We start from the raw sequence: 26,165 nt of genomic DNA on the forward strand, positions 1-26,165 counted from the left end.
TTGTTGTATTAGTCCATCTATACTGACCTCCATCAGGTTGCAAACTGAATATATTTTTTTCTGCATCTACCTCTGAAAAAATATTGGGCTTCTAGCTGTGTGTGGGACTTGTTCTATTAATCCATCTATACAGACCTCCATCAGGTTGCAAACTGAATATATTTTTTTCTGCATCTACCTCTGAAAAAATATTGGGCTTCTAGCTGTGTGTGGGACTTGTTGTATTAGTCCATCTATACTGACCTCCATCAGGTTGCAAACTGAATATATTTTTTTCTGCATCTACCTCTGAAAAAATATTGGGCTTCTAGCTGTGTGTGGGACTTGTTCTATTAATCCATCTATACAGACCTCCATCAGGTTGCAAACTGAATATATTTTTTTCTGCATCTACCTCTGAAAAAATATTGGGCTTCTAGCTGTGTTTGGGACTTGTTGTATTAGTCCATCTATACTGACCTCCATCAGGTTGCAAACTGAATATATTTTTTTTTCTGCATCTACCTCTGAAAAAATATTGGGCTTCTAGCTGTGTGTGGGATTTGTTCTATTAATCCATCTTTACAGACCTCCATCAGGTTGCAAACTGAATATATTTTTTTCTGCATCTACCTCTGAAAAAATATGTGGCCTTCTAGCAGTTTGTGGGACTTTCTCTATTAGTCCATCTATATTGACCTCCATCAGGTTGCAAACTGAATATAATTTTTTTCTGCATCTAGCTCTGAAAAAATATTTGGCCTTCTAGCAGTGTGTGGGACTTTCTCTATTAGTCCATCTATAATGACCTCCATCAGGTTGCAAATTAAAAATAACTTTTATCTGCATCTACAGTACCTCTGAAAAAATATTTGGGCTTCTAGCTGTGTGTGGGACTTGTTCTATTAGTTCATCTATACTGACCTCCATCAGGTTGCAAATTGAATATAATTTTTATCTGCATCTAGCTCTGAAAAAATATTTGGCCTTCTAGCAGTGTGTGGGCCTTTCTCTATTAGTCCATCTATACTGACCTCCATCAGGTTGCAAATTGAATATAATTTTTATCTGCATCTAGCTCTGAAAAAATATTTGGCCTTCTAGCAGTGTGTGGGACTTTCTCTATTAGTCCATCTATACTGACCTCCATCAGGTTGCAAATTAAAAATAATTTTTATCTGCATCTACCTCTGAAAAAATATTTGGGCTTCTAGCTGTGTGTGGGACTTGTTCTATTACTCCATCTATACTGACCTCCATCAGGTTGCAAACTGAATATATTTTTTTCTGCATCTACCTCTGAAAAAATATTGGGCTTCTAGCTGTGTGTGGGACTTGTTGTATTAGTCCATCTATACTGACCTCCATCAGGTTGCAAATTAAAAATAATTTTTATCTGCATCTACAGTACCTCTGAAAAAATATTTGGGCTTCTAGCTGTGTGTGGGACTTGTTCTATTAGTCCATCTATACTGACCTCCATCAGGTTGCAAATTGAATATAATTTTTATCTGCATCTAGCTCTGAAAAAATATTTGGCCTTCTAGCAGTGTGTGGGACTTTCTCTATTAGTCCATCTATACTGACCTCCATCATGTTGCAAATTAAAAATAATTTTTATCTGCATCTAGCTCTGAAAAAATATTTGGCCTTCTAGCAGTGTGTGGGACTTTCTCTATTAGTCCATCTATACTGACCTCCATCAGGTTGCAAACTGAATATATTTTTTTTCTGCATCTACCTCTGAAAAAATATTGGGCTTGTAGCTGTGTGTGGGACTTGTTCTATTAATCCATCTATACAGACCTCCATCAGGTTGCAAACTGAATAAAAATTTTTTCTTCATCTACCTCTGAAAAAATATTTGGGCTTCTAGCTGTGTGTGGGACTTGTTCTATTAGTCCATCTATACTGACCTCCATCAGGTTGCAAATTGAATATAATTTTTTTCTGCATCTAACCCAGCCAATAGTTTTGGCCTAATACCACAGTTTGGCCACTCAGCTCTGCTCGGTTCCCATCCATTGTTTTTTTGTGCAAACAACTCCAGAGTTGTGAATTAGTTAACCACCAAAATGAGTGGAAAAAGGCCTGCTGCTGGTGGAAAGGGGAATAGGCGTGTTGGGAAGGGGAAAAAAGGTTGTGTCCGTGGGGTAGGTGTTAAAGCAACAGTAACATCTGCAGAAGAAAGACCATCTTCCAGCCAAACTAAAATGTCTACTTTTTTTAGCGGACAATGTGATAAGATCCCTTTCTTACGGCCACGCCAATCGCTACAAATTCCAGATGACGCACAAAAACAGCAGGTGCTTCAACGGATATCAAGTGCTCCTTTAAGTGGGCTCTCCTCCACATCAACTTCAACATCACAAATACTCCAGTCCTCAAAGGTGTCACCCCAATCGCACTTGCTTCCTCACAGCTCCCAAATCTCCAGCTGCCCGTCTAAGTATGAGGTAGAACAGATGGTTGAGTCTGCAGAGCTGTTTACTCATACTATAGCCTGGGAATCAGAGGTCGACTCCAGCGCTTCTGTGAATCCAGACGAGAAAATGATCTGCACTGATGCCCAGAATTTTTATGAGTCGGATCCAGGACCAGACGCAGAAGGTTCTGACCATAATGTAGACCCTCATTCCCAAACTGTAACTCCTGTTGGTGGAGACAATGAGGAAGACGATGATAAGACTCAAATACCTGATTGGAGCGACAACTTTAGTTTTTTGTCAGGGCAGGAACAGGTTGGCTCTGAGGACGACGGGTGTGATAACGCACAGGGTGATGATGATGGTTGGAGATCCCACTTACTGTCAACCCACAGTCAGCCAAGAGATGAGGTCAGCAGAGGAGGTGGAGGAAGATGCTAGTGACGACGAGGTCAGGTTGCGCCTTCCTGGACAGAGACGTAGTACTGGAAGCACGTCAACAACTGCATCCTCAAACACAACTCTGCCTCTCACCACAAGTCGTGGTGGCTCTTCAGGTCGCATGGGTGATAAGCCTTGCATAGCCTGGGCATTTTTTCAGATCGATAAAGATGACCCAACTCGTGTTATCTGTAACATTTGTCAGCAAAAGCTAAGTAGAGGCCAAAAAATACATAGTTTGAGTACTTCATGCATGAACCGGCACATGGACATGAAGCATAAGTTGCAGTGGGAAGCTCAGTGTGCTACAATGCGGCCTAGCCGGCCGGGCCAACCACCGTCTGCCATATCTTGTGCATCCGCGGCCTCTTCATCCTCTGTGACTGGGGGGACAGCAGTCACACCTGTTTTGGGGCGCAGACCTGCCACCTCTTTACCCGCAACAGCCAGCGTGATTGGCAGGTCATCATTTTCTTTGGAGGTGGTAACACCAGCTGGTGTTGAGCGCAGTCCGACATCGATAGCACCACCTTTGGATCAAGGCAACCTAACATGTCCGCCTCCATCTTCCTCACAGACCGGCAGTTTGCCGGGGACACCCTTATCAACCCCGTCTAAGCACAATAGCCAGCCCTCGGTCCCTCAGATGTGGACAAGTAAAAGACCATTTCCTCCTAGCCATGAGAAAGCTAAGAGGTTGAATTTCACCATCTGCAAGCTCTTGGCTACAGAAATGCTGCCTTTCCGCCTGGTGGACACAGAGGATTTTCGAGACCTTATGTCCGTCGCAGTGCCCCAGTACCAGATGCCCAGTCGGCACTACTTCTCAAAGAAAGGTGTGCCTGCGCTCCACCAGCATGTCGCACACAACATCACCGCTTCTTTGAGAAACTCTGTGTGTGACAGGGTGCATTTCACCACAGACACTTGGACGAGTAGGCATGGACAGGGGCGTTACATGTCGCTGACTGGGCACTGGTCTTGCCGTCCCCACGAGTTGTGCGTCAATCCTCTTTATGTCAAAGTTCCTCCACTGCTTCTGCCTCCTCAACCTCCTCTCGGTCTTCCACCTGCACCCAAAGCCTGTCTGGTCATGCCACAAGCTTTCTAACTGCGCAAAAGGGATCCTGCACACCTCCTTACTATGCTGGCAGTAGGGCTCAACGTCATCAGGCGGTTTTTACATTGAAATGTCTGGGAAATGTGAGTCACACAGCTGAGGAGTTGTGGTCAGCTCTGGAGAACCAATTTCATGAATGGTTGTCTCCACTGGACCTGAAACCATGGAAGGCCGTGTGCGACAATGCTGCAAACCTGGGTGCGGCCCTTCTCCGGGGCAATGTCACACACGTGCCTTGTATGGCTCACGTGTTGAACCTGGTTGTCCAGCAATTTTTAGCCCACTATCCCAGACTAGATGGCCTTCTGCAGAGGGCACGGTCGCTGTGTGCTCACTTCCGCCATTCGCATCCCGCAGCTCAGCGACTTACATCTCTACAGAAGTCGTTGGGCCTGCCACTTCACCGGCTAAAATGCGATGTGCCTACCCGGTGGAATTCAACTCTGCACATGTTGCAGCGACTGTGGCAGCACCGACAAGCCCTGGTGCAATACGTTCTGACGTATAGCCTGGGCCAACGAGATCCAGAGGTGGGGCAAATCACGCTGGAGAAGTAGTCTCAGATCAGGGACCTATGCACCCTTCTGCACAGTTTTGAAATGGCGACGAAGATGTTTAATGCTGACGATGCCATTATCAGCATGACTATTCCGGTGATTTACATGCTGGATCACATGTTAAACAGAATTCGGAGTCAGGTGGTGGCACAAGAGGAGGTGGAGGAAGTAGAGGAGGAGGAGTTGTATGCGGAAGGGCTAACATCTGCAAGGTCCAGACGGTCGGCAGCACCAAGGCGGCAGGCATGTGAGGGTGGGGGAGATGGTTTTACCAGGGCGCATGGTAGCAGCCAAACTAGTGAGGAAGGTGCAGGAGCCCAGGAAGAAGTGGAGGACGAACTGATGGAAGACTCATCAGATGAGGGAGACCTTGATCACATTTCTGTTGTGCGAGGTTGGGGGGAGAGGACAGAGGAAGGAAGCATGATTGTTACCTCGCCACCAACACAACAGGGACTTGGTGCTCCTGGATGCGCAACACACATGAGTGCCTTCTTGCTGCACTACCTGCAACATGACCCTCGAATTGTGAGAATTAGAAATAATCCTGACTACTGGGTTGCCACACTGTTAGATCCCCGGTACAAAAGTAAATTTGCAGAAATTATTCCTGCCATAGGAAGGGATGCACGCATGCAGGAGTATCAGCAGAGACTGTTGCAGAATCTTACATGTGCTTTTCCACAAAATACCAGTGGTGCACGTAGTGAATCTCACAGTTCCAACTTGCCAACCGTGGGACCGTCAAGTGTTCAGCACTCAAACAGTAACAGAACCACAGTATCTGCTGGTAACATCAATTTTGCAGAATCATTTCACCACTTTTTTAGCCCATCCTTTGCAAGGCCACAGGAGACAAAAAGTCTGACACATAGTCAACGCCTAGAGACGATGGTACAGGAGTATCTCCAAGTAAACATTGAAGCCATGACTGTGTCACAGGACCCTTGCTCTTTTTGGGCTTCCAATCTGGATAAATGGCCGGAGCTAGCCGCTTACGCCTTGGAGATCTTGTCATGCCCCGCAGCCAGCGTTCTGTCTGAACGTGTGTTCAGCGCTGCTGGTGGTGTGCTGACAGATAAGCGCACGCGGCTCTCCACTGATAATGTAGACAGACTCACGTTCATAAAGATGAACAAATCATGGATCCGAAACGACTTTTCTACCCCTGTGTTATCCTGGGGAGAGTAAAAGCTTGATGATTGGTTAAAATCACCCTACCCACCGTTTTAAGCTTTCAAATTACTAATCATGTTTATCTGTATCTTGGCTGGAAAATAATTTGGGCTTTGTAGCAGTGTGCAGCACTGATTCTATTAGGCCATCTATAATAAGCTCCACCAGATTTAAAATTACTAATCATGTTTATCTGTATCTTGACTGGAAAATAATTTGGGCTTTGTAGCAGTGTGCAGCACTGATCCTATTAGGCCATATATACTAAAGCTTCACCAGATTTAAAATTAATAATAATTTTTAGCTGCATCTAGCCCGGAAAATAATTTTGGGGCTCCGAGATGCGCAAGACACATAAGTGCCTTCTTGCTGCACTACCTGCAGCATGACCCTCATATTGTCAGAATTCGAAGTAATCATGACTACTGGGTTGCCACACTCTTAGATCCCCCAAACTTTTCGATCAACCTTTTCATTTTAATAAAGACCAAAAAAATGGTCATTTTTGAAATTATAAGCATTAGCAGGTTGTTAGAAACTGAAATCAAACAGTTTTCAACTCAAAACTTTATTCTAGGTGATGTTACATTTTCACATAGGACCCCTTGTTCGAAAGGAGCTTCTGAACTCTCTCGTCCATTGAATTTGTCAGGTTTTGGATGGTTTCTGCTTCAATTGTTTTGCATGAGGACAGAATACCCTCCCAGAGCTGTTGCTTAGATGTGAACTGCCTCCCGCCATCATAGACACTCCTTTTAATGATGCTCCAAAGGTTCTGAATGGGATAGAGGTCAGGGGAGCATGGGGGTCACACCATAAGTTTGTCCCCTTTTATGCCCATATCAGCCAGAGATGCAGATGTTTTATGTGCAGCATGAGATGGTGCATTATCATGCAAAAAAATGATCTTGCTGTGAAATACATGGTTCTTCTTCTTGAACCATGGCAGGAAGTGCTGTTTGAGAAAATCCACATACATTATGGAGTTCATCTTTAGCGCCTTCAGGGATCCTAAAGGGGCCGACAATCTCTCTCCCCATGATTCCAGCCCAAAACATTACTCCACCTCCTCCTTGTTGGCGCTGTAGCCGTGTTTGCGTGGGGTGTCCATCAACCAGCCATCCTCCACTCCATCCATCTGGACCATCGAGCGCTGCACGGCACTCATCCGTGAACAAAACAGTTTTGAAATCAGTCTTCATGTAATGTTTGGCCCACTGGAGCCGTTTCTGCTTGTGTGAAGTGGATAGAGGAGGTCGACAGGATGGCGTATGCACAGCTGCAAACCTCTGAAGGACCCTGCATCTTGTTGTTCGGGGGACGTTGGAGGCACCAGCAGCTTCAAAACTTGTCTGCTGCTATGACAAGGCTTTTTTGCCGCTGCTCTTTCAACCTGACGTAATTGCCTGTAGGAAAGAGTCCTCAATTTGCCCTTATCAGCACGCACACGTGTGTACTGTGAATCAGCTACATACTTCTTGATTGCCAAGACACTTCATCCTGATCATCGCACAATGTTGATTGTTGATTGTAGTCATGCCTTGACCTAAACACTCCACAATTTGTTGCTTCTCAGCAGCCGACACATCCTTTTTCTTTCCCATTTTGGCAGAAAATGTAGGCTGCTTAATAATGTGAGACAGCCTTCTTAAGTAGTCTTGCCTTTCATTGGACACACCTGCCAAACTAATTAGCACAGGTGTCTGCAATTGCTTACAGTGATATAAAGAGCCCTGACACACATCACCATCAATGAGTTTAACTGACAAACAAACAAATTCTTCCCTTATCACTCCTAAACACTTTTTGCATAATAATTTGGAACACAGTGTACATGTGCTTTTCCACAAAACACCAGTGGTTCACGTAGTGAATCTTACAGTTCTAACTTGCCAACCGTGGTCTGTATGGAGTTGTTCAATAAAGGGCCCAAAATTAAGATAACATAGATGGGAGAGGTCTCTATGAATAGGAATTCCTAAGTATTTGATACCCTGTGAGGGCCAGGCAAAGGGAAAGTTAGACTGGATGGAATCCTATATGGATTTGGGGAGGGAGACATCGAGGGCCTCAGACTTCGCTGCATTGATTTTAAAATTTGACCATGTAACAAAGTGATCTATTTCAGCCATAACAGCATGGATGGATATATGTGATTGAGTGATATATACTAGGACATCATCAGCAAATAGAGAGCACTTGTACTCGGTGCCTCCCACCTCAATCCACCTAATATTGGGGTTATGGCGAATTGATGAGAGCAGGTGCTCCGTCACTAGGATGTATAAGAGAGGGGACAGAGAACATCCCTGCCTTGTCCCATTGGTGATTGTGAAAGGTGATGAAAATGTTCTGACGCGCCCCCTGGGCCTTGGGACACCCGGAGCCGGACCCTTTTTGGTGGATGCTGGTGGTTGTAGTCTCTGTGGCGGCGACCCGGTTCCGTGGCTCAGGGCGGTCAAACCAGTGGCGGAACTATTTATGTGGTTTTGATGTTTAAATGTCCGACTACGCCACCCGTGGATTGTGGTCAGAGTGAACCGCCGCTCCAGGGCAGACCGCTGAGGCTGGTGTTGTGGGTGCAGCAGAGCGTAGCATAACTCCCCACGGGAGGAGTATAGCCTCAGGGCAGTGTATGCGGAGGATGGGGGTGATGGTGCAGGGCAGCAGCAGTAACGACACGGAGTCAGTGATGCAGTCCAGGGCCTTTACTCACAGTTCTTATTATCCAGACCACGTCTGCAGGTAACGGCTGCCCACGTCGTACTGTGCTCACCAGGTGAGGGGCTCAGACAACTCCCAGATAACTTTGGAGCGCTTCACAGGACCCCCTTTGTGTGTCCTTTGTCTGGCCTTTCTTACCAACCCTTCTGTCCGGCTGCCTCGGGCCTCCTCTTGGTAAACTTGGCGCCAGTTTCCCTGACCATATGTGGTGCCTTCCTAGCGGGTGTAGCGAGGGGCTGCGCCACATAAAATGTCACAGCCTCCTGTTTCTAGCTGAGGGTCGTTTCCTGCCTCCACTAGTTTCGTGGACCGGTCTCCCCCTTTGGCCTGACCCCTCCACGCAGGTGGATTCGGGCGTGCGGTGGCGACTCGCCCGTCCGCACCCTTGGGATCCCTTCGTTCCTCGTTCCTGGAGCCTTCTCCGCTCCTCTTCCTTCCTTCTCCCTCTTCCAGGCCTGGGCCTCTGTTACTAGGCCCGCCTCCGGAGCAGAGCTCATGCAGAGCCCCTGCTCCCTGCCACTTCTGCTCAGACTTCTCTGCACTGAACTAAGATGGTGCCCACCTTTTATACTCCCTTCTCAATGCACCCAGGAACTGCTTCCTCCCTGCTCCTGCACTACAGGGTTCCCCTTCCTCAGTGTTCCCTCCCCCCACTCCAGCCAGGGACAGGGACTGTCGTGCCCATCTCAGGGGCATATTGGTCGCCCTGCCCCACGGCAATGTGGTGTAATGCATGCAGGTGTCGGGTCCTGATCCACACTACATCCTTACCTGAGAGTGAGATATCACACCTCTGGGTGAGGTGCAATACCTCTGTAGCAACCGAGCCCTCAGGGTGCTACAGTTCCATTTATCTTCAGCCTAGGTGACGTATTGCGATACAGGGCCATGATTTTGGCTATAAAAGGGTCCCCTAGACCCCTACCCCAAGCTTTTTAAGAGAATCATATATGGCGTGCCAGGAGACTCTATGGAATGCTTTCTCAGCATCCAACGAGAGTATCTAATTACAAATTTTTAACTGCATCTAGCCCAGGAAATACTTTGTGCCTAGTAGCAGTGTCTGCTAGTCATTGGATTATCCGGGCTGTTAAGCAAGCTACACCACCTGTAGTTTGGACACTTAATTTTTTCAAAGGAAATGCTTCGGGACCACGGGATACTCAGTGAAGAGCATCAGGAGGCACCCCAAGGCATAAGGGCTGGGACTGGCAGTAGGATGCCTTGCGGTGGACAGCCGAGCTCGATCCTTATAAAAGCTTTTTAACTGCAGCAGCTTTAGTGGACGCTACTGGAGCTGGAATTACGCGGCTGCTGGCATGAGACTTGCCCTCCAATAGATCCTTGTAAATGGATTTAAAGTGTATTCATTCAAATTAGAGAGACAATTTAAATTTAAAAGCTTAGAGCTGCCTCCACCACAGGGGGGCTCGCTCGACCCACCAGCGGACAGGCACCAGTATTGGGAGAGGGGGGCTGGCCGTTAGGGTTCACCGCGGCTCTGGCACAAACCCGGCGACGTGGAGGTGGCACGGGCAGGAGCGGACTGAACGTGTCGGCTTCTCACTTTTTGGATTTTAGAAGGGCATGACATGCCTATATCTGTGTCTCCCCCTCCTTTTACTCCTCCACCTCTTTTCTTTTCGCATGACTATATGTACTTGTCACTTTTCCATGTGTTAGTTGTGTCTTCTGAGCAGTTTGTCAGCTTTTGGACACCTTTGAATGTGTTTTCTATGTGTTTCTATGTGTTTTTGTTTGCCTGCCATTGGTTTTAACGGTGTTCGAAGGTGTTCGACGAACAGTTCGACGAACAGTTCGGCGAACACACGGGTGTTCGACGAACCGAACCGAACTCGAACACTACGGGGGTGGCTCAACACTAATACTGACCCCTTAGTAGCCCCCAAACTGATGTCTCCAACACTGTATGATGGCCGCCACACTATACAAAGACCCCACATAATCTCCCACACTGTATGACCCTAACTGTAATCCCCACACTATATAAATAGCCTCCATATAGTATATTACACCAGATAGTCCCCAAAATAGTATAAAGCCCCCCTCCATAGGCAGAGTCTGTAGTATAATGCCCCCCACCACCATAGTCAGTCTGTAGCATAATCCCCCCCATAGGCAGTCTGTAGCATAATCCCCCCACCCCCCATAGGCAGTCTGTAGCATAATCCCCTCATTCCCCATAGGCAGTCTGTAGCATAATCCCCCCCTCCCCAATAAGAAAAAATAAATAAATAAGCACAATACCCACCTCTCTCTCCTCGTCGTTCCACTGCTGCTCCGAGCGCCCGGCCCGCACACATTTTCAGCACAGCGGGCCGGGCACCAGGTGATGACGTCAGTGACGTCAGACCCAGAGGATGCTATGGGGACTGATGGTAGAGGGAGCGTTGTTCCCTCTCCCATCACTGAGCTTGTGGTTGCGGTGATGTGCGGGGGGGGGCGATTCTGGCACCGGGGGCCCCCCCTCCTGCTCAAGGGCCCCATAGCAGCCGCCGGGCAGTGCAGGGACATTGAGTCTCCCTGCTCTGCCCAGAGTGTAACTGTAGCAGCGTGCCGCTACAGTTACAATAGCGTAGCTCCGGGTGGGCCTCCTCAGAGCGCGGGGCCCGGGGCGACCGCCCCCCTCTGCCGCCCCGGTAGCTACGCTACTGAGAAGAATACTAATTAATAGAATACACAACCAATTGGGTGGTGGTAGAGAAAGGCAGCTGTCTTATAGCAATATAGTCCAGTCCATAAAATAGTGTTGTCTGCTGTGACAGGTCTACTTAAATATATAGTATAAAACATATAAAGTATATAATATTTACTATATTACTAAATTATCAGGCAGGGTAGCTAAGTTGTCACTTTAATATTTCTAGAGTAAAAGTAAAATAAAGTAACATTCTTGCAGAAGTTTGACGTTTTAATGAACGGTATAAAAGTGAATAAATCCATGTGTAACCCAGCTGTAATCTTTCTTTCCCTGATGTAGGCAGCGTGCAGGTGTATCCTCATCTGTATGCATCCTGACTCACTGGATGGTTTGCTAAATGGCTTTTTATGTAGTGTGCGGGTAGCTCCCTGTTATCACAGTATCATAGTAACCGTTTTATTAACGACTGGATACATGTCCTTGTCATAATGCATTTCGTGTAATTTTTTATTAGGTCCCTTATTCTGTTTTAAAGCATCTTATTAAAGAATTCAATTAACTTTATATGCATGGAAATATGATATATTATGCCATTGTCTTTGTAGTGCCTGACCACCCTTGTAAAATTAACAACGGAGACTGCAGTCACTTATGTCTATTATCGCCCCACCGGTCACACACCTGTGCCTGCCCCACTAATTTTTACCTCGCAGAAGATAATAAGACATGCCTGTCTAACTGTACCGCCAGTCAGGTGAGTTCTTCTCTGAAGAAATGAGATCGCACGAGATATTATTATGTCTTTTTGAAAACTTTTTATTTCAGTTGAATGGAAACATTTTGTCTGTTATCGATGAATGAATTTCTTTTAAAGAAATAAAATTCCTGTAAAAACAACCTGTCCATATCTGCATTATAGTAGTTATATTATTGTATATAGGAGCAGTATTATAGTAGTTATATTCTTGAACATAGGAGCAGTATTATAGTAGTTATATTCTTGTACATAGGAGCAGTATTATAGTAGCTATATTCTTGTACATAGGAGCAGTATTATAGCAGTTATATTCTTGTACATAGGAGCAGTATTATAGTAGTTATATTCTTGTACATAGGAGCAGTATTATAGTAGTTATATTCTTGTACATAGGAGCAGTATTATAGTAGTTATATTCTTGTACATAGGGGGCAGTATTATAGTAGTTATAGTCTTGTACATGGGGGCAGTATTATAGTAGTTATATTCTTGTACATAGGGGAGAGTATTATAGTAGTTATATTCTAGTATATAGGAGCAGTATTATAGTAGTTATATTCTTGTACATAGGAGGCAGTATTATAGTAGTTATATTCTTGTACATAGGAGCAGTATTATAGTAGTTATATTCTTGTACATAGGAGCAGTATTATAGTAGTTATATTCATGTATATAGGGAGCAGTATTATAGTAGTTATATTCTTGTTCATAGGAGCAGTATTATAGTAGTTATATTCTTGTACATAGGGGGCAGTATTATAGTAGTTATATTCTTGTACATAGGGGGCAGTGTTATAGTAGTTATATTCTTGTACATAGGGGCAGTATTATAGTAGTTATATTCTTGTACATAGGAGCAGTATTATAGTAGTTATATTCATGTATATAGGGAGCAGTATTATAGTAGTTATATTCTTGTTCATAGGAGCAGTATTATAGTAGTTATATTCTTGTACATAGGAGCAGTATTATAGTAGTTATATTCTTGTACATAGGGAGCAGTATTATAGTAGTTATATTCTTGTACATAGGAGCAGTATTATAGTAGTTATATTCTTGTACATAGGAGCAGTATTATAGTAGTTATATTCTTGTACATAGGGAGCAGTGTTATAGTAGTTATATTCTTGTACATAGGGAGCAGTGTTATAGTAGTTATATTCTTGTACATAGGAGCAGTATTATAGTAGTTATATTCTTGTACATAGGAGCAGTATTATAGAAGTTATATTCTTGTACATAGGGAGCAGTATTATAGTAGTTATATTCTTGTACATAGGAACAGTATTATAGTAGTTATATTCTTGTATATAGGAGCAGTATTATAGTAGTTATATTCTTGTACATAGGGGCAGTATTATAGTAGTTATATTCTTGTACATAGGGGCAGTATTGTAGCAGTTATATTCTTGTACATAGGAGCAGTATTATAGTAGTTATATTTTTGTACATAGGATCAGTATTATAGTAGTTATATTCTTGTACATATGAGCAGTATTATAGTAGTTATATTCTTGTACATAGGAGCAGTATTATAGTAGTTATATTCTTATACATAGGGGCTGTATTATAATAGTTATATTTTTGTACATAAGGGCAGTATTATAGTAGTTATATTCTTGTACATAGGGGCAGTATTATAGCAGTTATATTCTAGTACATAGGGGGCAGTATTATAGTAGTTATATTCTTGTACATAGGAACAGTATTATAGTAGTTATATTCTTGTACATAGGGGCAGTATTATAGTAGTTATATTCTTGTACATAGGAGCAGTATTATAGTAGTTATATTCTTGCACATAGGAGGCAGTATTATAGTAGTTATATTCTTGTACATAGGAGCAGTATTATAGTAGTTATATTCTTGCACATAGGAGCAGTATTATAGTAGTTATATTCTTGCACATAGGAGCAGTATTATAGTAGTTATATTCTTGTACATAGGAGCAGTATTATAGTAGTTAGATTCTTGTACATAGGAGCAGTATTATAGTAGTTATATTCTTGTACATAGGGGCTGTATTATAATAGTTATATTTTTGTACATAAGGGTAGTATTATAGTAGTTATATTCTTGTACATAGGGGCAGTATTATAGCTGTTATATTCTAGTACAAGGGGGGCACTATTATAGTAGTTATATTCTTGTACATAGGGGCAGTATTATAGTAGTTATATTCTTGAACATAGGAGCAGTATTATAGTAGTTATATTCTTGCACATAGGAGGCAGTATTATAGTAGTTATATTCTTGTACATAGGTGCAGTATTATAGTAGTTATATTCTTGTACATAGGGGCAGTATTATAGTAGTTATATTTTTGCACATAAGGGCAGTATTATAGTAGTTATATTCTTGTACATAAGGGCAGTATTATAGTAGTTATATTCTTGTACATAGGGGCAGTATTATAGTAGTTATATTTTTGCACATAAGGGCAGTATTATAGTAGTTATATTCTTGTACATAAGGGCAGTATTATAGTAGTTATATTCTTGTACATAGGGGCAGTATTATATTAGTTATATTCTTGTACATAGGAGCAGTATTATAGTAGTTATATTCTTGTACATAGGGGCAGTATTATAGTAGTTATATTCTTGTACGTAGGAGCAGTATAATAGTAGATATATTCTTGTACATATGGGCAGTATTATAGTAGTTATATTTTTGTACATAGGGGCAATATTATAGTAGTTATATTCTTGTACATAGAAGCAGTATTATAGTAGTTATATTCTTGTACATAGGGGCAGTATTATAGTAGTTATATTCTTGTACATAGGGGCAGTATTATAGTAGTTATATTCTTGTACATAGAAGCAGTATTATAGTAATTATATTCTTGTACATAGCAGCAGTATTATAGTAGTTATATTCTTGTACATAGGGCAGTATTATAGTAGTTATATTCTTGTACGTAGGAGCAGTATTATAGTAGTTATATTCCTGTACATAGGAGCAGTATTATAGTAGTTATATTCTTGTACATAGGGGGCAGTATTATAGTAGTTATAGTCTTGTACATGGGGGCAGTATTATAGTAGTTATATTCTTGTACATAGGGGAGAGTATTATAGTAGTTATATTCTAGTATATAGGAGCAGTATTATAGTAGTTATATTCTTGTACATAGGAGGCAGTATTATAGTAGTTATATTCTTGTACATAGGAGCAGTATTATAGTAGTTATATTCTTGTACATAGGAGCAGTATTATAGTAGTTATATTCATGTATATAGGGAGCAGTATTATAGTAGTTATATTCTTGTTCATAGGAGCAGTATTATAGTAGTTATATTCTTGTACATAGGGGGCAGTATTATAGTAGTTATATTCTTGTACATAGGGGGCAGTGTTATAGTAGTTATATTCTTGTACATAGGGGCAGTATTATAGTAGTTATATTCTTGTACATAGGAGCAGTATTATAGTAGTTATATTCATGTATATAGGGAGCAGTATTATAGTAGTTATATTCTTGTTCATAGGAGCAGTATTATAGTAGTTATATTCTTGTACATAGGAGCAGTATTATAGTAGTTATATTCTTGTACATAGGGAGCAGTATTATAGTAGTTATATTCTTGTACATAGGAGCAGTATTATAGTAGTTATATTCTTGTACATAGGAGCAGTATTATAGTAGTTATATTCTTGTACATAGGGAGCAGTGTTATAGTAGTTATATTCTTGTACATAGGGAGCAGTGTTATAGTAGTTATATTCTTGTATATAGGAGCAGTATTATAGTAGTTATATTCTTGTACATAGGAGCAGTATTATAGAAGTTATATTCTTGTACATAGGGAGCAGTATTATAGTAGTTATATTCTTGTACATAGGAACAGTATTATAGTAGTTATATTCTTGTATATAGGAGCAGTATTATAGTAGTTATATTCTTGTACATAGGGGCAGTATTATAGTAGTTATATTCTTGTACATAGGGGCAGTATTGTAGCAGTTATATTCTTGTACATAGGAGCAGTATTATAGTAGTTATATTTTTGTACATAGGATCAGTATTATAGTAGTTATATTCTTGTACATATGAGCAGTATTATAGTAGTTATATTCTTGTACATATGAGCAGTATTATAGTAGTTATATTCTTATACATAGGGGCTGTATTATAATAGTTATAATTTTGTACATAAGGGCAGTATTATAGTAGTTATATTCTTGTACATAGGGGCAGTATTATAGCAGTTATATTCTAGTACATAGGGGGCAGTATTATAGTAGTTATATTCTTGTACATAGGAACAGTATTATAGTAGTTATATTCTTGTACATAGGGGCAGTATTATAGTAGTTATATTCTTGTACATAGGAGCAGTATTATAGTAGTTATATTCTTGCACATAGGAGGCAGTATTATAGTAGTTATATTCTTGTACATAGGAGCAGTATTATAGTAGTTATATTCTTGCACATAGGAGCAGTATTATAGTAGTTATATTCTTGCACATAGGAGCAGTATTATAGTAGTTATATTCTTGTACATAGGAGCAGTATTATAGTAGTTAGATTCTTGTACATAGGAGCAGTATTATAGTAGTTATATTCTTGTACATAGGGGCTGTATTATAATAGTTATATTTTTGTACATAAGGGTAGTATTATAGTAGTTATATTCTTGTACATAGGGGCAGTATTATAGCTGTTATATTCTAGTACATAGGGGGCAGTATTATAGTAGTTATATTCTTGTACATAGGGGCAGTATTATAGTAGTTATATTCTTGAACATAGGAGCAGTATTATAGTAGTTATATTCTTGCACATAGGAGGCAGTATTATAGTAGTTATATTCTTGTACATAGGTGCAGTATTATAGTAGTTATATTCTTGTACATAGGGGCAGTATTATAGTAGTTATATTTTTGCACATAAGGGCAGTATTATAGTAGTTATATTCTTGTACATAAGGGCAGTATTATAGTAGTTATATTCTTGTACATAGGGGCAGTATTATAATAGTTATATTTTTGCACATAAGGGCAGTATTATAGTAGTTATATTCTTGTACATAAGGGCAGTATTATAGTAGTTATATTCTTGTACATAGGGGCAGTATTATATTAGTTATATTCTTGTACATAGGAGCAGTATTATAGTAGTTATATTCTTGTACATAGGGGCAGTATTATAGTAGTTATATTCTTGTACGTAGGAGCAGTATAATAGTAGATATATTCTTGTACATATGGGCAGTATTATAGTAGTTATATTTTTGTACATAGGGGCAATATTATAGTAGTTATATTCTTGTACATAGAAGCAGTATTATAGTAGTTATATTCTTGTACATAGGGGCAGTATTATAGTAGTTATATTCTTGTACATAGGGGCAGTATTATAGTAGTTATATTCTTGTACATAGAAGCAGTATTATAGTAATTATATTCTTGTACATAGCAGCAGTATTATAGTAGTTATATTCTTGTACATAGGGCAGTATTATAGTAGTTATATTCTTGTACGTAGGAGCAGTATTATAGTAGTTATATTCCTGTACATAGGAGCAGTATTATAGTAGTTATATTCTTGTACATAGGAGCAGTATTATAGTAGTTATATTCTTGTACATAGGAGCAGTATTATAGTAGTTATATTCTTGTACATAGGGGCAGTATTATAGTAGTTACATTCTTGTACATAGGAGCAGTATTATAGTAGTTATATTCTTGTACATAGGGGGCTGTATTATAGTAGTTATATTCTTGTACATAGGAGCAGTATTATAGTAGTTATATTCTTGTACATAGGGGGGCAGTATTATAGTAGTTATATTCTTGTACATAGGGGCAGTCTTATAGTAGTTATATTCTTGTACACAGGGGGCAGTATTATAGTAGTTATATTCTTTTACATATGGAGCAGTATTATAGTAGTTATATTCTTGTACATAGGAGGCAGTATTATAGTAGATATATTCTTGTACATAGGGAGCAGTATTATAGTAGTTATATTCTTGTACATAGGAGCAGTATTATAGTAGTTATATTCTTGTGCATAGGAGCAGTATTATAGTAGATAAATTCTTGTACATAGGGAGTAGTATTATAGTAGATATATTCTTGTACATAGGGGGCAGTATTATAGTAGTTATATTCTTGTACATAGGAGCAGTATTATAGTAGTTATATTCTTGTACATAGGAGGCAGTATTATAGTAGTTATATTCTTGTACATAGGGGCAGTATTATAGTAGTTATATTCTTGTACACAGGGGGCAGTATTATAGTAGTTATATTCTTTTACATATGGAGCAGTATTATAGTAGTTATATTCTTGTACATATGAGCAGTATTATAGTAGATATATTCTTGTACATAGGGAGCAGTATTATAGTAGATATATTCTTGTACATAGGGGGCAGTATTATAGTAGTTATATTCTTGTACATAGGAGCAGTATTATAGTAGTTATATTCTTGTACATAGGAGGCAGTATTATACTGCTTATATTCTTGTGCATACAGGTATTATTATAGCTGATATACTTTTGTACTTTGAGGAAATATTATAGCATTTTACAGTAATATAGTAATATTACCTTAAATGATTTGTGTGGTTGGAAGTGGATTTGTCACAACTTTTTTATTTGAATTAAATAAGAATGAACAGCCTAAAACTCTCTATAAAAAAGTATTATGCATTTATCATCTGTGTATCGTTGTATGTTTTTTCTCAGAATCAGGTCTTACATTGTCCTGTAACTATGTATCTCTTTCTTTTGACAACTGGAGACCTGTCACATCATCACAATGAGCCAAATGCAGGAACTACAGTAGACTCCCTTCATTCACATGCTATAGACATTCATCACCGTGAGCGCCACGCTTAGCGCTTTTTGTGACGTACAGTCAGGAGGTGGGAAAAGGGTTAAGAAACAAAAGAAAAGTCTGTTTGGTTTCAGTTTTCCGGTCAATAAACTGAGTTCCCAAGGGAAGAAAATATTTTCATGGACCGATGGTTGTATTTCAGCTCGCCTCATTGATATATAAACGTTTACAGCGGAATATAACAACTTGCACATTTTTATTAGCTGGAATAGACTTATGTTTTCCTCTGCGCAGAAAAAAAAAAAAGAATTAAGATAAATTATTACATTATAATGTGCAAATTCGTAAAAGTTCATTAAAATTGGATAAATATTTTATGTATTCAGTCCTGGATCTAATTCTCTGTTACCATAATATACTGTACCGCTGCTTGGAATCAATTTTTGCAGTTACAGAATAATTTTCGCTCAGCGGCAGAATCCTTCACGCAGGTGTCTCTTCTCTATTTCATAACTAATTCCCTTAAAGGATAATCACATCCAAAAATGTGAATTCAGCAGAAATCAACTTAAATAGAGAATAATAAAATCAGAGATGAAAAAGGTTTTATCCCATTTTTGACAATTTTCTACCGTTTGTCTTAAACTTCCAGGCTCCGTCATTAGGTCTGAAAGTTAAATGAGAACTTTCTGTAATATTTAAGACTATCTTTATCCTAAGGGTTCATGTTCTATGCGTTTTCTTAAAGATTTATGTATTTTAATGCATGTTATATTATAATGCATTCTTTAAAGGGAGATTACGGTACTTCACATCCATGTCCTGCCATGAAGGCTTTTGCTTTCTATGCAGTTTTACTTCTTGTTCTCATTTGCTTCAGTATATGTTTTTTTTTTTTTGATCATTGCTGTTCTGAAAATTATTTATCTATGAGCAAAAGTCTTCATGAGCTGGTGTTTGTACGGCAAAGTCAATCTCAGCAAGCAAAGCTGCGGTATAATGTATAGCACTGGGCTTTTAAATCCTTTCACGGGCAAAACAAAAATTCACACACAGTAGATTTGTTGCGAAAAATTCAGTAGTATTTATCTGAATTGGGGTTGATGGATTTCTGATTTTTCCATTCAGATAAATGGGGCCGTCGCAAAAATATCTGAAATGAATGTGACTCGTCTCATTATAACCTATAGCTGGCCAAGATTAGGGAGGTAATTTGGAACTAAAAATGTTCCTAGATAGCAGTTTATAGATAAATTTGTAGCCGCCACGTGTTACCTTGTGCTGTATAGTAACTGCAAACTATAAGGAGGATACATAACCATAGTGCAAGGATAGGTGATCAGATGTGGTCTGACTGCTCCAACCCCAAGCGGTTTAGAGAATTGGGCTCTGAAATGTCAAGTTATGAAGAATAGAGCCAAGTGCTGTGACCAGCCATCTACGCGGTCCCAAAGAGAATGAATGAAACATTGGTGCACATGCGCAGCCTAGCTCTGTTCTGATGGAGCATAATAGGGCATCATTCTCAAAGATTGATGGGGTCCCATCAGTCCAAAAAGATAGATAATAACTTGTGAATCAGTAGCGCTCTGCAGTTACTGCTACGAACCCTGCCGATCCAGAGAATTGGGCTCTCAAATGTCAAGTTATGAAGAAGAGACCCAAGTCCTGTAATCTGCCATCTGCACGATCCAGAAGAGAAGAAATAAAACCTTGGTGCGCATGCGCAGCCTGGCTATGTTCTGACGGGACATAATAGAGCATCATTCTCAAAGATGAATGGGGGTCCCAGCAGTCAGGAAGAATAGATAATAACTTGTGAATCAGTAGGAATCTGACGTGACTGCTCCAAACCCCACTGATCCAGAGAATTGGGCTCGAAATGCCCTGTTGGAATGGAGAGAGCCAAGTGATGAAACCAACTATTTGCGGCAGACCCAAAGAGAGTTGATGAAACGGTGATGAGCATGCGCAGCCTGGCTCTCTTCTGATGGGGTGTAATAGAGCACCATTCTCGAGGATGGGTGAAGTACAGCACTCAGAAATAATAGGTGATAACTTGTGAACCAGTTGGAATCTGATGTGACTGCTATGACCTCACTTTTTATGGAGAATTGGGCTATGAAATCCAACCATGTTAATGGAATTAGCTGAGCGCTGCACTTTGCTATATCCGGCATGTGTGGCCTTTGCTCTCTTTTGATGATGCATTTTTGAGATGGGTGAAGGTCCCAACATTCGTAATTGATGTGATATCCTTTATTTTTGAGTATAGTCTTTGATTGCAATTTTGCCCATGAAACCCTAGTCATTAATCTGCTTGTTAAAGGAAACATGTTAGATCCCCCATGCTCCCCAAAACTTTGACATGTTTTTATGCCTATGTTAACTCCCTGCCTAAAAAAGCCCTTTGTGCAGTATTACTCATAGCAGAGTATGAAAATAATGTTATAAATCCATTTCCAATATGCTAAATAGTTTCACACTAGTCGAGGAGGCATTGGTTTTCTTAGTCTAGTCGTCCCAGTATTCATGCTACCATGCCCTTGTAGACTTGCTAATATGATTTGCATCTCCGGCTCTTTGCAAGTCTTGCCCATGCGCGCAACTTTCATCATATCACATCGCAGTGAAGCCAGGGAACATACGCTCGTCTTCACTGGGCACTGACATGAAATGATGAAAGTTGTGCGCGAGATTCGCAAAGAGCCGAATATGTAAATCAAATTAGCAAGTCCACAAGGGCATGGAAGTATGATTACTTGGACGACTAGTCTGGAGAAACCAACGCCCCCTTTACAAGTCTGAAACTATTGAGCATATTAGAAATGGATTTTTATAACTTTTTTTGCCATACTCTTCAATCACTTATACTGTACAAAGGGCTTATTAGGCCGGGAGTTAACATAAGACTAAACACTTGCAGGAATTTGGGGAATCGTGGAGCTGTCAGGATGAAGACTATGGTTGCTGTCAACATTGACTGACAATGCCGCTTCTGGCTTTGCCTTTAAGCGTTTTGAAGACTCGGAATCACATCTTTGACTCCTATAAATATGTCACTATTTAAAATAAAAGACAGTACAGTATGTTTGATAATTTTGCAACTCATCAGAGGGACAAAATGTTTTTGATGAGTAATTTTCCTTAATAAATAATACATAATAGGGGTTTTGTTCTCCTTTTTGACTGCTGACCTATGTCGCTCTCAGTATACTTTATGAGCCTTGGTGTGCCCATGATAAATATCATACAATTAAACATAATTACATTTAAAACTTTTTGTACTATGTGCCGCCACATCATAAAAACATTCCCCACTGTCATTTGAATTGCTTAATTGCTGAAATGCATTATTCGTCTTTTGACTAGTCTGCGTTAAACTGTCTATCTGTATTCATAAAGCACAATTTACTGGCCCGTAGAATTCCCACCGTGTCTACAAGCACTTTACAAATACATTAGGAAGTCTGATAAGAGACACCAGACTAATCATTCACCTGTACTTGTAATGCTCTTCACCTATTAACTGTCGATAGGTAATTGAAACAACCGGCGCGGCTTCCTTGTTGACCAGATGTTGTTAGCAGAAATAATTCATCTAAATCTCTGGTCAACAATGGAAACAAGATCTTCCGAGCAGATGAGAGAGATGATTCAATGGGTCTTCAGCCGATAAACTGTGTAGAGAACAGCTGTGTGCTACTGCATAGACCAGTATTGCACTAAGAAAGAAACAGTTAATTGTCCGAAAAATCATGTGTCAAGAATTTAATCTTTCAGGGCAAATTTGAATTATGAAGTAACCATGCTTTTGTGCAAGTCAGTTTATCAAGAAAAGAAGCATAATTGTAATTTCAAAGTCCGCGGGCTGCTTTTCAAGAAAAACATTTTACAAGACATATGTCATTTAGGTGCTCGGAGCACCACGGTGGTCTAAATCACCTTCGCTTAATCAATCTACTTCTCTCCTGGCTTCATTCATTGACCGTGTTGGCTTGACTTGGACCAGAAGAAGCATAATTTTAATTCCAAAGTCCGTGAGCTACTTTCCAAGAAAACCATTTTACAAGCCATATGTAATTTAGGTGCTCGGAGCACCACGGTGGTCTAGATCACCTTCGCTTAATCAATCTACTTCTCTCCTGGCTTCATTCATTGACCGTGTTGGCTTGACTTGGACCAGAAGAAGCATAATTTTAAATCCAAAGTCCGTGAGCTACTTTTCAAGAAAACCATTTTACAAGCCATATGTCATTTAGGTGCTCGGAGCACCACGGTGGTCTAGATCACCTTCCCTTAATCAATCTACTTCTCTCCTGACTTCATTCATTGACCGTGTTGGCTTGACTTGAACCAGAAGAAGCATAATTGTAATTCCAAAGGCCTAGGGTTACTTTTCAAGAAAACCATTTTGCAAGTCATATGTTATTTAGGTGCTCGTAGCACCAGGGTGGTCTAGATCACCTTCCCTTAATCAATCTAGGAGAACGGTATCCAACTTTAGGGTAAAAGCTGCTTTGTTGTTGCTACAATACTGGCAAATTATATGATTGTGATGGACTTCAGTCAAGGCAGCGCTGAACCATGTGAAGAAAAGGCTATCAATGACTAGCTAGATGGTCAGATTGACTTGTGGGACGTGCTCCTGATTGTCCATAGTGTACAAAGTACCTAAGTTTCATATCATCACATAAAAGATAATTCTCTCAAAGTAGCCCTTGGATTTTGAACCTTTAGGCATGTTTTTTTTTTTCTCAGCACAAGCTGCTCTACATGGAGTTATACTTATTTAATAACATATTATGCCTTGACAGATCCCTTTAAAAGGGCTGTCTGTTTTAGCAAGCCTTTTGGGGGCATATTGAAAAGTTCTAATATCCATTGTAGATAGTCTGTTGAGGACTGGCCATGATCAGCTCATCAAGAGTTATCAATGAACACATCCTTTAAGATTTTTAGCTTCTAAATGTATTCTCCGAGCGAAAATATGTTATATAGCTGTACCCATAGGATCTGTAAACAACAAAGATGATAGTGCAAGAAAGCAAATGTCTTCTTAGTTGAAAGGATGAAGCAGCTCTTGGACACAAAATCATGGAATGCAGGAAATCCCGGAGTTAATCAAAGAGATTGACAGAAGCACAAAAGAACAAACCAAAAACAACACACCAGCAAATACAGTAACTGGCGAGTAGACATGACACTGGGAAAAGTAAATGGGGGTCTGGGAGTGCTTATTGGCTGCTGAATTCTCCCTCTGATTGTCCTCCTGACTAGCCCATGTAATTGTTCACTCACTACGACTAACAATATGGCCAGAAGATCTTTCAAGTTGGTTGGGTTACTGGTATGATTCCCAAAGGAACCAGAGCCCATTTATTTGTTGATGAATTAATATCTTGGAGACCCTGATCATCAAGCCTGACTGATGATCAATGGAAGCACTCCAGTGAGATCCTATTTTGTCTCGTAGATGTTGGAGTAATCAAATGATGACTCCTGATGGCGTTGCTCTTTGTCCTTAAATGAAGAAAAAGTCTCATGAGATTATGAAGAGGTGACATTCCATTAGTTCAAACACTGTCCACATGTTTTTTTCCCGGATTAGGGCCTATATCAGATGCCAAAACGTTTGGAAAAAAAATATTTTTTTTCAACTTAACCATCACTCAAATACCCCTCCTTTGTTTCGGGACAAAGAGCAGCAGCATCATGAGTTGTTGTCCTTTAGTCAATCTAATGAGCACTGACTGCAGAGGTGACAAATTTGTGACTTGAGTGACTATAGAAGTCACATGTCTGTACGACAGGAATTGGATGTACAGAGTTGGTGCTCATGTCAAAGCATTAATTGTAATTGTAACTTCTGAAACCAACCAAGGCCAATGAATAGCAAAGGAAGAGGCCTTTGTAACCAGAATCTCCAATAATCCCATCTTCTATGAAATGTTAGAAGATAGTTATCACTGCACGAAGTTACCATTAAAGTCTTCTTAAACATCTCTGAAGAAGAAAAGTAGAGCCAATACTATGACCCAAAGGGGCCAAAGGGAAGGGCTACATGACTAGGAGGTATGCCAGTGCCTTGGGAATTGAGTGGTCTATCAGTACATGAGAACCTAGTGGGTATCTTAAGATGGTGCTTTAAGAGGCAGTAGGTAGGGTCAACACAGAAATGAGGGTGTGGATTAGGCGAGTATGGGAATTACATAGTCCTACCTGATTGTTTGAGGTAGAATGGTATACAGGGCAGCCAGGATGGTGCAAGGGCAATCCGTTTAGTGGATCAGCGTCTCTTCCACCCTTTCCTAATGTTGGTTGAATTCTAGAGGTACTGGTGGTTTAAAAGTCAGGATTTGGTTATTGTTTGGCTACGCAAGGTTAGGCATTATGTCATGGCAGCTGGCTGGAATGTGACTTTGGAAAGCCAATTTGTGGTATGGTAAATGAGGGAGGAGACTCGTTTTTATAGAGTCATTCCTCTGTAAGTGGTTGACAAAATGCTCGTGGTTCCTACTGGGCAAAGGTCTTAGAGGGACAATTTATGGGGTACTATTCAGCAGGGGGGCTCTGTAATTGCTTCAATGCAGTTGAGAGCAAAAGGGAGCAGCTGATGGTACAGAGTTTTATCTGTTGAGTTTCCAAAGACCCCTTCCTTGTATTCATGTCAGTTCTTAAAATATAGTATGTTATTAGTATTAATACTGTTAATGTTATTTAATAAAGGGTGCAGTGGCCATTTTCATCCAAGTCCGTAATGTCTCTCATTATTGAGGGATACGATAAGGAGAAAGCTGGCGGTTGAAGGAAGGTCGTAAGGTCAGCCATTCCTCAGTCGTGGGTATGGTTTTGTTCACAGGTATATACTAGTGTATTCATGAATGTATTTTTCTGATGAAAGTCACTGCTTAGCCATAGATTGGCGTGTATTGGCATTGGGTCACTATAAATATACAATGACTGTAAACATTTTTTGCAGTGACCCACTGTACAGGAAAACTTTTCAGCTGTGGAAAGGTGTAACATGTATACATCATTGATGGAGACCAAAATGGTTAGGGCAGGTTTTTAGGGGGGCACATTCCCAGTGCATATTACAAAAAAATTTACCCAAGCATCGTGTGAACATGACCTAAATCCATGATGTTATTTCTTATGTCTTCTTTGTTGAATGCAGATTGTGTTTTCGCTGGCTGCAAAGTCTTGCGCGAATGTATCAACCAGGACTTTTGTATCTTTAGACTCAAAAATTTGATAACATAAAAAACCCTCATAGTTGTTTCTTTCTGTGTGCTAAATGTGGGGCATCTGGATTAAGGCTTCAAATTAGAAATGTGTAGTTGACTTCTTCCTACAACTTATGAAGATTCATACCTGTCGTGCATGGATTAGCATTTTTGCTGGTTTGATTTTGGACACCCAGCAGATTGTTTTTGCTTTTTTTTGACACATTTATTCCAGCAAGCATAAAAAAAAAAGAAAAATCACAGATTTACTTTCCAAAGCTCATAACAGGTTTAGCTA

General features: G+C 40.3%; 1 protein-coding gene across 5 annotated transcripts in view; it reads left to right on the forward strand.

The window, feature by feature from the left end:
• LRP1B (LDL receptor related protein 1B) overlaps positions 1-26,165 on the forward strand; it is a 2,071,868-nt gene that overhangs the window by 1,832,810 nt on the left and 212,893 nt on the right. For all 5 annotated transcript variants that reach the window (XM_073647246.1, XM_073647248.1, XM_073647249.1 and 2 more), the window contains exon 62: positions 11,691-11,839. In XM_073647246.1, coding sequence (XP_073503347.1) covers positions 11,691-11,839 — 149 coding nt within the window. The remainder of the gene's footprint in view (positions 1-11,690; positions 11,840-26,165) is intronic.

The sequence above is a fragment of the Phyllobates terribilis genome, unplaced genomic scaffold, assembly GCF_046119375.1.
Source record: "Phyllobates terribilis strain yellow unplaced genomic scaffold, ASM4611937v1 Scaffold_9__5_contigs__length_417890890, whole genome shotgun sequence".
Taxonomy (NCBI): Eukaryota; Metazoa; Chordata; class Amphibia; order Anura; family Dendrobatidae; genus Phyllobates; species Phyllobates terribilis.